Source organism: Rhinopithecus roxellana, chromosome 8 (assembly GCF_007565055.1).
Source record: "Rhinopithecus roxellana isolate Shanxi Qingling chromosome 8, ASM756505v1, whole genome shotgun sequence".
NCBI classification, from domain to species: Eukaryota; Metazoa; Chordata; class Mammalia; order Primates; family Cercopithecidae; genus Rhinopithecus; species Rhinopithecus roxellana.
In genome coordinates this window covers 44,580,582-44,593,308 of record NC_044556.1, presented here as the reverse complement: position 1 = coordinate 44,593,308, position 12,727 = coordinate 44,580,582, and the positions used below count along the sequence as shown (strand labels likewise).

The 12,727-nt window shown below is 43.7% G+C and overlaps 1 protein-coding gene across 1 annotated transcript; it reads left to right on the top strand.

Annotated features, from left to right (window-relative positions):
• Nucleotides 1-277: 277 nt before the first annotated feature.
• Nucleotides 278-2,124, top strand: C8H1orf68 (chromosome 8 C1orf68 homolog). The gene is made up of 2 exons (XM_030936253.1): nt 278-297; nt 1,161-2,124. The coding sequence occupies exon 2, from the start codon at nt 1,182-1,184 to the stop codon at nt 1,932-1,934; it is 753 nt and encodes a 250-aa protein (XP_030792113.1). The 5' UTR covers nt 278-297; nt 1,161-1,181; the 3' UTR covers nt 1,935-2,124.
• The last annotated feature ends 10,603 nt before the right edge of the window (nt 2,125-12,727 follow it).

The window sequence follows — 12,727 nt, the reverse complement described above, 5'->3', positions numbered from 1 at the left end:
CTCATAACTTCTAGGAAAAGGAGACTGACTTGTTTCCTGAAGAAGGGAACAGGAATCATTTATCTAGTGTTTGGGAAAACCCAATGTCAAGCACAGACATGCCCTGCCTCTGACTGAGGAGCCAGGCATACTGGGGAGGAATCTTGCCAATGCAGTGCCAGCCCTCCTCCTTGTGATCTCTGGTGCTTCATTTAGATGCCATTAAATTGCCTCATTGCTGCCCTATAAAAGGTCTCCCCATCTGCCAGTTTTTCAGATCACTGGCTTCTTCCAGTCTTATTCCTATCAGCAAAGAGGGTAAGTCTCTATACTGGATAAAGACATGGCGAGAAACAGAGCCTTGGTGAAGCTGGGGTGAAATGAGAGCTATGGGATGAAGGGTGAGTGAGGACTAGACACTGAGGAAATCTGCTGAAGGAGGCTGAAGGCAATGCTGGTGAGAAACTTGGAGCCTGGGGTGTGAGAGCAAAGGGAGGGGGCAAGATGAGCTGGTATTCCTGTGTAAGAAGGGACTTTAGAGAACTGGCTCCCCATCCCCTTAGCTGAGTGTGGTTGTGCAGTCCTCTCTTGGGTCCATGGGCTAATGAGGCCAACTGATAGTCCAACTGGTTCGAGGAGCACGTGGTGGAAACCTGCTCAAATTTAGCCTTGTTCTTTGCTCCTCACTGGGCACAGCTTGAGGCTCATGTTGGCTCAGGGTCCATTGACACAAATTTGCCTTTACTGGGTATTCCTTGTCTGGGCAGGAGGAAGAGGAGAAGTCACCCTGGAGAGAATTGGTGGCAGGGGGCAATCACCTAGGAGCAGCGATTTCCAAAGGGTAATTCACAATGCAGACACTGAAGTAAGATGAGGGGAGGCTTGGAGAGTTGGATAGAAACACAGACAGCACCATTTCAAGCCTCCATTTCCCAATATAGAGACTGAGGCCCAGAGGTGAGCAGTGACTTGTACTAAGCCACATAGCCAGGTACAGGCACAGGAGGAGAGATGAGAGTCCCTGGCTCTGAATCTACCTTCTCCCAAGTATACAGCCTCTGGATGTCTGCAACCTTCTCAAGAAAGCCCTGCTTGCAAATCACTGTACTCAAAGGGGATGTTGAAGGTTTCCCCTAGAAACCTTCCTAGTTTTGCAGTTCTAACAAAACCTTTCTTTATAGATTTTGCAAAGCCACAGAACAATGTGTGACCAGCAGAAGCAGCCACAGTTCCCTCCATCTTGTGTGAAAGGTTCGGGACTAGGGGCTGGGCAGGGTACTAATGGTGCCTCTGTGAAATGCCCAGTTCCATGCCAGACCAAAACTGTCTGTGTGACAGGCCCTGCTCCATGCCCCACTCAAACCTATGTGAAGTACCAAGTTCCATGCCAGACTCAAACCTACATGAAGTGCCCAGCTCCCTGCCAGACGACCTATGTGAAATACCCAACTCCCTGCCAAACCTACGTGAAGTGCCCAGCTCCCTGCCAGATGACCTATGTGAAATACCCAGCTCCCTGCCAAACCTACGTGAAGTGCCCAGCTCCCTGCCAGACGACCTACATCAAAAGTCCAGCTCCCTGCCAGACCCAGACGTGCTGTGTCCAGGGTGCTTCTCCTTGCCAGAGCTATTACGTTCAACCTCCTGCAAGTGGCTCAACCTCCCAGTACTGTGCCCCTGACCCATGCTCTGCTCCCTGTTCCACCAGCTACTGTTGTCTGGCTCCCCGGACCTTTGGGGTGAGTCCCCTGAGACGCTGGATTCAGCGGCCCCAGGACTGCAACACAGGATCGTCTGGCTGCTGTGAGAATTCGGGAAGCTCTGGATGCTGTGGTTCTGGGGGCTGTGGCTGCGGCTGTGGATGTGGCAGCTCTGGGTGCTGCTGTTTGGGAATTATCCCCATGAGGTCCCGAGGTCCTGCATGCTGTGACCATGAGGATGACTGCTGCTGCTAAACATACGACAGCTCAACTCTGGAATGCACTGCCCCGCTACCCCTTCTGGAACACGCACCAGCTTCTGGCCCCCTTTCTGTTATTGCCGGTGAGGTAGAACCTCATCACTTTGCCTCTGTGCTTTGCTTCTCTACCAAGGCAGCCTGCCAGAGTTAGCGCAATCCCCAAACTTTGGCATGAATAAAGCTGTGAATGCAATTCATGGTAATTTCTGTCTGTTTATTTGGTCCATATTTATGCTTTTCTATCAGGCACTCTTCTGCATCTTTCTATTCTTACTCTTGTTTCTCAGCTAGAGGAAAGATCTTCACGAACATGAACAAGCGGACTGAGCTGGTGAAATCCCAGCCTGGGAGCCCCATGCCTTCTAGAACGCTGTGAATAAACTTTCCCATGCAAGTTAGAAGCATCTGATATCTGATAATGGAGATTTGAGGGTTGGGGCTGTTTCTGTGCTGCCCTTTGATGAGTCTCAGAGCGGGGTTGACCATGAAGAGACTCTCATCTTCCCGGGTGTTGGAGGGATTGTGAAATTGTATCCACTCAGGAGTATCACTGGACCATGTACCTACCACTGTGCAGAGGGCTTGAACCCATGCAGGACTTTATAAATTACATTTTCTCATCTGACAGGCTTGCTCTCTTGAAACTATAGGTTGAAGGCCTGAGGGAAGAGGCTAGGAGTACCCTGAAGTGGGTAGCTATTCACCAGGTCAGTCTAGGTAGTAAGTGAGCTATCTCCAAAGGAAGGTGAATCTTGTGTGAGGGGCTTCTGGGTCCCATTCTGGGCCCCTTATCCTAGTTAGCTCTTTCTTCTCCATTGCTTAGCTAGCTCTAGAGAATTTGGGGTGGACTTCTGTAACTAGAGATTCCAAAATACACACATTAAAAAATAGAGGAGTAACAAGTGTTTAAAACAACCCCACAAGGCCTGGTTCATAGGAGACAATATGTTTGGTGATGTATAAATGAATGTATAAAGGAATGAATGAAAAAGAGCAGGGAATCAAGTGTTTGTTTCTAAACTGTCTCCATGGATTAACCCTGGACACTAGCAGAAGGTCACCTTGACTACTCTGCTGCCTTTGAATGTCTAAACACCTGTAGCTCCACAAACAGCACACCATCCCTTCATCCAAACTCCCTAAACTTGCAGCCCAGTCACTGGAAACCCACTCAGGGATGAAACTGCCTTGGCCAGGGCCACACTTCCCTCTTGTACCAACTGGGTCCTGCAGTGTAGGAGGATGGGGTGCTGAAGTTCCCTGTGGTCTGGTCTCTTTAGAGAATGGTATCTGCAAAGCCCAACCCAGCACTGAAAATATTGTAGGGAATCCTCTTTAAAATCCAATGCATACTTCTAAAAATCCCATTTCTATCCTTTTGAATTCCTTCATATTCCATAGCTGTTCATCAGCTTCTCACTAAACTCTCCCAAATGTTCTTAACATCCAGACATTGTGGCTTCTTTGATTTCTTTCTCTCCTTGCTCACTCTCCTTTCCTCCTCAATCCCACCTGGTTCTGGTACTGGTTATGTAAATGATTTGAGTTTTTCTGTCTCCCTTGTTAATTCTCTCTGTACTTACCCAATCTCAGTATTCTCTGCTCCACAGGAATTAACCAAGGAATAAAAGCTCTCCTTTTTTCTCCAGCTGTTCTAATGCTCTTTCTAACTCACTCTACTGACTTTGTACAAGAGGGAGGAATGTAGTTGAAACCAAGAGCTAACCTGATGAAGCTCACCAAACTTAACCTGCTTTGCTTGCTTTTAGTTACTTACTTCTAGTTAATCTTAAAACCTGTGTAGCTAAAAGTCACACAGCTAAGCAATCTGCTAGCTTCCTTTTAGAGAACATCCCTGACACATAAGTTACCACGCTGATGGTCCCTTGTTGTTTGTTAAGAACTTGGTGTTGGTTGTTTTCTAGTTCAAGCTGAAACCACTGACCCTTCAACTGGGCCTGCAAGAATGCCTGAGAGGTGACCTTTTGATGTCAGAGGGTCAGAAGCTCCTCCCTCAGATTATGCTAATACCACCATTTTCTGAATATGTTTCTTATGAAGAGTCATGAAGCTCGACTATGCACGTGCAGGTCGCCACTTGCCTCACTGTTCCTCGCGTCCAACTGCCTTTCCCCAGGCCCTGAACTACCTTGCTCCTCTATCCCATAAATATCTCTGAAACCATATCTTTGGAAAGGTGGATTTGAGATACGTTGGCTGTCCTGGCTTACAGTGCACAGGCAGCACACGTCTAGTTCAGTAGCACAATTATAAAGCTCAAAGGGCAAAAATATAATTTTCTTTAATAGGGTGCATGAGTGGAAGAAAAAGTCAAGGAGCAAAAACCTACACATTAGTACATCTTAATTGATTGCATATCTTAGACTTTTCTGTTTTATTATATAGGATCATAATACATGTTGCCCTATGACTAGCTGTTTTCATTTAATACATGAATGTTGAACATAAATTTTGGTTAGTGCATATAGTTGTATCTTATTTTCTTTTGTTGTTTGGTTTTTAATATTTTCTTAGTGTGGTTGCTCAAAGATTTATCTAACCACCCCTCTAAATTGCCCTTTTTGATTTCTTTCTTTCTCTTCTGTTTTTCTCTCTGTCTCTGTTTGTCTCTTATTATTACTATATAAGTTGCTGTTAAGGCTTTTTAAAAATGTTTTCACATTTTCTATTGAAATGAAACACACTTCTAGAAAAGCATACAGATTATAAGTGTATTACTCACTGAACACACACGTGTAACCACCATCTGGACCCCAGAAAGCTAATGTCATATTGAAAACAAATAAAGTCTCTGTTTACCATGAACTAGGAGGCTGAACTTGGAGATATGAGATGGATTAGAGCAGAAATAGCTTTATATAACCCCAAACCTGCGCAGGAGCCCTGATTGTGTGTTAGGTGGATATGCAGAAAAGACAATGTAAAGAGAAGCGTCAGCCCTGAAGTCTAGGTCCTCCAGGCATCCAGGTGAGTTCTGAGAGCACCTACCAGTGACTCCAACACATAGCAGCATGACCTTGCTCTTACACAGCGTAGAGGACACTGAGCAGCCTGAGACCAGTGCTTGAGAAACCCTCAGTAACCTGGCCAGTGTGAAGGATCTATAACAACTTTCTTGTCAGATTATAATTCATTTATCTAATATACAGTCATTGAACTTCTGTGTCATTCTGGGTACCATCTCCATTGGTTTGGACTTTACAACAGAGAGGAAGAATTTTAAAAATCAAGTAATTCAATAAACAAATGAAAGTTGCATCTAGGACTAGAGTTATGAAGAAAGCGTTTCAAATACTCTGTAATATGCACATTTTACATGGTCGGGAAGATCAGAAAAGACTTCCCTGAGCAAGTGCAGCTTGACCCCAAGGTTGAGTAGGAGTTACTAACAAAGCAGTGATGGAAGACCTTTCCATGCAGAGGCAAGGGCACAGGCAGGGTCTGTTGCGGGGAGCGGGAGGTGCAGAGAACAACAAGTGTAAGGGCCTGGTGATGAGAGAGTGAGAATTGAAGCAGAAAGGGGCAGAAGTGCCTGGGGGCTAATGGCAGCCTCAGTGTGGGGCATCCCAGCAGCCACTGCCAGGTTGCAAACAGGCCATGTGATTTGTGCCTTTTAAAGTTTAATTTTCTCTGCAGAAAAAAAAAATAGATATACTTTTAGAGCATATAAAGGAGAATCTAAAACAATTGCCCAAGAGCATTAGTGTACCTGGTTCTCTCCTGGCCCTGCCATGCATAACTCCCCTCTCTGGGTCTGGTTTTCACGTCTATGAGATGGCAGCTTGGGCCATAAGACGAGTAGGGTGCATTTCAGCACCAGCAGCAGGTGATCTTTGCCTCCCAGTACAAGGACTTCAGGGTCTCATTTTAAAACCGATGAGTTATGGCCTTCAGAATATTCAGTTTCAAGACATTTTTTGTTTAATCAAAAGTTCTACCATATTCTGTTTTTTTGTTTGTTTTGTTTTTTTGTTTTTGTTTTTGTTTCAGGTGACAAAGGATTTAATGGACATGGAGTAGTCACAGATTTAAGTAAGAAATGGCACACTTGAATTTCAGGAAAAACAAACTGAGAAAATCACAAGGACTTCAGTTTCAGGAGTCTGTGGCCTTTTTGATAAAAGTTGATCCTACAAATGTGACTCAGCTCCTACTAACATCAATTTCTGTGTCTCTCATTTTGACGTCAAATTCTTTTTTTTTTTTTTTTTTTTGATACTTTAAGTTCTAGGGTACATGTGCACAACGTGCAGGTTTGTTACATATGTATACATGTGCCATGTAATCTTGATGCACTGTTTCTAATGTAAGATAATCCAAATTTCCTGGCTTTTTTTTTTTTTTTTTTTTTTTTTTTTCTGAGGTGGAGTCTCTCTCCATCGCCCAGGCTGGAGTGCAGTGGCACGACATCTACTCACTGCAAGCTCCGCCTCCCGGGTTCACGCCATTCTCCTGCCTCAGCCTCCAGAGTAGCTGGGACTATAGGCGCCTGCCACCACACCTGGCTAATTTTTTGTATTTTTAGTAGATACGGGGTTTCACCATGTTAACCAGGATGGTCTCGATCTCATGACCTTGTGATCTGCCCCCTTGGCCTCCCAAAATGCTGGGAATACAGGCGTAAGCCACCACGCCCGGCCAACTTCCTGACTCTTGATACCTCTACAATATTTATTGGAGATTTAACAGTAAATCATTTAGAGACAATGACAAGTCCAAAACATGGAACGAAACCCCAGGGAAACTGAACAGAGATTCCTTGAACAGGCTGAGATGCTGCTATCCTGGGATCTACTGTGAATCTGCTTTCCCATAGTATTTCTGGAGTAGAAAAGTCTGCTGAGTAGAATCCTAACCCCACTTGCCTGGGTAAGATAGTTTTTATGATGATTTCTCTTGCAGGAAAATACTTCTGCCAAATTTCCTGACAAGTAAGGCTAATACCTGCAGAGAGACTTTGTAATATTTCACAAAATTACTAAATAAAACATAGTTACATACATCTAAACTTTTGTGTCTTACATGTATATTATATACATATTGTGAATGTACAGCCAACATTAGTAAATACCCATAAGACAAATGACTCAAATCTGTTTATTCCTGACACCTAAAGGAAAAGACAGAGAACTGCACTTTATTTATTGAGGGCCTATGATGTGTGCCAGGCACTGTGTTAGTCACTCCGCATGTGATGTTCTCCTTATCTGAACAATGGGAACATTGGTCTAAATTAGCCGGCAGGTTTTGGGAGAAGGCCAGTGTTGTCAGTGTTGTGGTAAGATCTGGACTTTTGAGTCAGACACGTGTATTTACTGACCCTATGACTCCAGACAAGTTTGTGGTCTCTCTGCTCAGAGAGATTGTGTCTTAAACTGCCTAAGATAATGCCTTCCACATAACAGGTTCATAATGTGTTAAGCCATTTTCCTATTCCAGGTTGGAGGTGCTCCGACAGGAAATATGAAATGCAACTTAGAGGCTAAGAGGGTGACAATCATATTAGATGAAAAGTATTAAGGGGATTTATGGTTTGGAATTTTTAGTTCTATGGTAAAATGTAGTGAGAGAAGGTTTTCATTACAGACAAAGTTATGAAAATGTGTAACCTGACATTACAAGTGACTGTTGTCTCCCAGCTTCTCCTACCTCTGTTTTTATACCAGCTCTGCCACAAATTCTTTCTGTAACATTAAATAAGCCACTTCACCTATTTGCACCTCAGTTTCCTCTTCTGTAAAATGGGGAAGTTGGGTGAGACCATCACTAAGAGCCTTTTCTACCTCTAATACTCTGTAGCTCCCATTCTTTGAATCTTCCTCAAAGTTCAGAGAGAGTATCTCCCTAAGATACTAGAAATGGGGCAGTGGTTTTAGAGATCACCACTTGCTCCCCATAATGGAGCATAAGAAGTGGGGCACCTGAATAATAGCTCCTGGATTGGAGCCAGTGCTTGAGAAAAAAAGGGGAATCTATACCGGGTTCTCAGACAGAAGTTGGCTTGGGAAAATGTCATGATCAGATATGTTTCTTTGTCATCTGTGTAAGGATCTCCACCCAGCTGATGGCAGCATATGGCCTGATTTAGCATGTCTGCTGTGTGAAACAAATGGGTGTTGGGGCGGGCTGGGCCACCGGGGGAGAAAGAGGAGGCAGGGTAGTGTGTGCAGCACCAAAGGGCTGAGAAAGGCGGGCAGTGAGTCATATTCTCGGAGATCCTCATGACCAGCCCTTGTGCTCAGCTTACGTGGACGTTCTGCTGGGAGACCTGTTTGTCTTAACCTACTAGACTGGGCACCCTGCCTTGCTTGCTTTGATTTACCTATGGATATGCCAAGCACAGGATGACACTCAATATATTCCTGTCAAATAAAGGAATAAATTTTCCCCCGTTCAAGTGTTTATGGAGATTTCCTGTATTGTGTAAATCCAGTCTAATTACTCAGGGAGCATCTGAAAGGACTCCTGGGCCTGGCTTCTGTGGATTTCTCAGACCAGAAAATGTCAACTAAACACTATCTACTGTTCATTGAGCCTGTCACAGTGCCAGGTCCTCTGACCACCCTGTCTCAGAGAGTACATCGTCCAATTCCTCACCCTACCCTGTTTTATTTTTCTTCCTAGACTGTTTTACTGCCTGATACTACATTATATATTCATTTATTAATTGTTTTTCCTTTCCTGTTAGGATGGAAGCACCTTGATGTCAAGGGTCCTGTGTATCTTATTCATTGTTGGTATCCTCATGCCAAGAGCAATGTCTTGCATTAACATAACATAACATAACATAACATAACATAACATAACATAGCATAGCATAGCATAGCATAACATAATATAACATAACATAACAAATAGTTAATGCATATTTATTGGAAGAGTGATTAATTCTCATTCATAATCCAAGAGGTAGATGTAAGCTTTATCCTCATTTTATAGCTAAGGATAGCCTCCTAGGGTTAACTAACTCGCCTAAAACCACATGAATTGTTGCTCAGATTTTAACCCAATCTTACTTCAGAGCCTTAGTTCTCAACCAGTGTGTGTTTTTTCTCTCTACTTTAGAATGTAAATTCTACATAGGGAAGGCTTCTGTGCCTTCATGGCATTTGAGAATCTGCTTCGTATCAAATGAACAAAGTCTTTTATCTTCAACCTCTCTTCATTTTGTGCATCCTTCTCTCTCCAGGTCTCCTTTTAAATACTACTAGTAATGATAACTAAAAACTATAAGGGAGGCCGGGTGCAGTGGTTCATGCTTGTAATCCCAGCACTTTTGGAGGCTGAGGTGGGCGGATCACCTGAGGTCGGGAGTTCGAGACCCGTCTGGCCAACATGGCAGAAACTAAAAATGCAAAAATTAGCCAGGCGTGGTGGCAGGCACCTGTAGTCCCAGCTACTGGGAAGGCTGAGGCAGGAGAATCACTTGAACCCAGGAGGCAGAAGTTGCAATGAACTGAGATTATGCCACTGCACTCACTCCAGCCTGGGCAACAGATTGAGACTTCGTCTCGAAGAAACAAACAAAAAAATTGCAAGGTAAAATCTACTTCACATGCTCTTTTTGTATTATACAGCAATCTAAAATCCAGTGTTCCATTTAAAAGCAGCCATATGCAATAGTAAATATTTATAACTGCTCCATTATAACAGGTGAGGAAACGGAGGTTCAGAGAAGTTAAGTGAATTGATCCAGGTGACTAAGGTATGTGGTGGGACAAAATCCAGAACAGGAGTTTTGTATGCAGATCCCATTCTTGTGTCTGCGACAGCTGGTGCCTCTTGGTTCCACTGTGTCCTTCTCTTTTCCTCATCCTTCTCTTCCTGGTCCCCCTGAAGCCTCGTGTTCCTCCTTGCATATTGCAAAAGTTCTTCAGAATAAGTTGCTCCTTCCACAACAGACTTCCTGAAGGCATGATTGGCATCATCTCCATTATTGGGAACTTAAGTTCTGGGGATAAACCAAGAGGGCTCTGGAAAGCCCAGGTTGAGATGGGTGTGGCCACACATCTCAGAAGTTACCTGCCTGCTCACACACAGGACCACTCCTCACCCAGACCCTCAGGAAGGGTTTATATTTTCACTTGGTAACACGTATTGAACTCAGTGCTGTGTGTGGGGAACACCAACATGAAGAAGGCATGGTCTCTGCCTTTGAGGAGCTCACAGTCTCCTGACTGAACCAACATGTCAGATAACAAAAACAAAATGATAAACATAGCAAACAAGACGTTATGGGAAGAGAGGAAAGATGCTCAACATCTGCTGGAGGTCAGGACAACCTATGAAAAGTCTATTATGACATTCAAGAGATGAGAAGCTCCTCAGCCAGAGAGGAGAGTGAGGGGTCACTGACCTGAAAATGTACTTGTGAAAACAACTTGCCTAGGACACAAGTGTTTCCCAGCGGGGACGATTTGTTTTTGCTTCTGCCAGAAGCCAGAGGGTCTCCTCTTCTAGGACCACCTGTGACAAAGTCCACAGCGGGGGGTGTCTAGAGCACGGCGGCAAGCCTTCACAGTTGCTTTCTCCCAGCTCAGCCTCCCCTGAGAGTGAGTCTAGCTGACTCCAGGGTGGTCTACTATTCAATTTTACACACCGTCAGGGAACTGGGCTCTGACTTCTGTCCTCATCAAGTAAGGTGAGCAAAAGGAAAGGCTGATTATGTTGATTTTATCTTTAGAGCAAAAGCAAATTACTCTTCCATAGTTCCTATTTTCTCTCATTTTCTCTTTAGTTTTTGCTTGGTAATTCCTATTCCTAACTAGTGTGAGTGTGTGTAAATGCACGCACACATGCATATATACAGTTGCACACACACAAAAGAGCTGGTTTTACAGAAATGCTACATTAGATATATACACCAACTATGGAGTATATTTTTTGAAAAAGAACATTTCCATTTCCAGCAGTTTCATCTTTCATATCATTAAGAAAATAGGCATCAGGAAGCACTGTATCTTTAAAGATCTGAGCTACTTTCTCATGGAGATAAGAAAAAGAATCTACATATTTCCAGTGCCTATGCCCTTCTAATTATTATGCAGTTCCACATTCCTGGGCTAGTTCTGGGCCCTTGGATGTTTGATGGAGCCATCTCATGACACACCTACGAGAATATTTATTGATGTTTACCATAGATTCCCCTTAAAAACCATTGAGGATCTAATACGTGTTGGACATTGGCATGCTTTCCCACCATTTAACTCAATTATAATCAACATCTCCACAAAAGGCACTGACAGGTATCTTTTCAATGCCAGCAATCCTAATGCCAATCCCTTTGTAGTGTAAAATATATTATATAAAGTTTACCCTTCTAAATTCTCAGCTAGACAGAGTGAAAAGAGCACAAGCTTTGGAGTCAAATGCCTCTAAATTTTAACTTTACTTCTACCACCTACTAGTTTACTGCACTGAGACAAGATATTTTAACTTCTTTGAGTTTTAATTTCTTCACTTGTGAAAGACAAATATCGTTATCAGCCTTGCAGTGTTATTTTAAGGACTGAATGACATTAATATTTGTAGACTATCTGAGCCATTGTGGGCATTATTTCAAATAATGTTTTCTTGAAAAAGGTTTCAAAAACGTAAATATCACAATGTGTCTAACTTGTGCATCATTATCGTTAGCCTCTGAGTATTGTTGGAGAGTGCCATACATTAAACTCACTACAAAAATGAAAGTGAGTCAGCAGTCAGAAAAGAAGCACAGAATTCTAAAATTCAAACTATGCAGACCTATCAAGGTTCTCATTGTTACCCCAGGTCCCTAGGGTCCCAGGCTCACTAGAGAGGAGTACCCTAGAAGTGGGCACTGACTGGGGTGGCCCTGCTGCTCTGTGGGGTGGGGGTGATGCCCTCCGGTTTCATACCCATGCTTTTCCTGCCGTGCCCTGGCCATCACCAGTCAGAACGTCTGCTCTGCTGGACCCTGGAGTAGTGCTTCTCCTAGAGTGTGTCTGTATATACATACATATGCTTTATGGGTTAGGTGAGCTTCACTCCACAACTTGAAGATTAAAATAGAGGCTGTGTGACAGGGGAAGGGAGTGAGGGGAGAGGAGCTTGCTAAGGTATCTGAGACTGGGAGTCAAAGATGGAGTTGGAGGAAGAAAGACAGAAATTAATTTACATTTCATGAAGCACAGGAACTCTTCTCATGGGAATTTCTTGGATTTTTGTGCCTTGTATATTGTGTGTGATTTCTACAGCACTCTGATGGCTGCACATTCCTTCAGAATACAAAGGGCCCATGTACTTGCTTATGAAAAATAGTTATGTTTAGCGAATCAGCCTTCTTTCCTAAAGCCAAATTTTGAAGAAAGGCACTATGATTTCAATGTGTTCCCAAAAAGTTTTTGTGTTGGAAACTTAATCCCTAATGCAACGGTGTTGAGCGGTAGGGCCTAGTAAGAGGAAATTGGGTCATGAGGGCTCATGAATGGCAGAGCCCTCATGAATGGATTATGTTGTTATCATGGGAGTGGGTTAATTATCTTGAGAGTGGGTTGTTATAAAGTGAATCTGGGCCAGGTGTGGTGGCTCACGCCTGTAATTCCAATACATTGAAAGGCCGAGGTGGGAGGATTGTTTGAGACCTGTCTGGCCAACATAGTGAAACCTCTTCTGTACAAAACATTTAAAAATATTAGCCAGGTGTGGTGATGCACACCTGTGGTCCCAGCTACTTGGGAGACTGAGGCAGGAGGATCACTTGAGTCCAGGGTATTAGGGCTGCAGTGAGCTGTGATTGTGCCACTG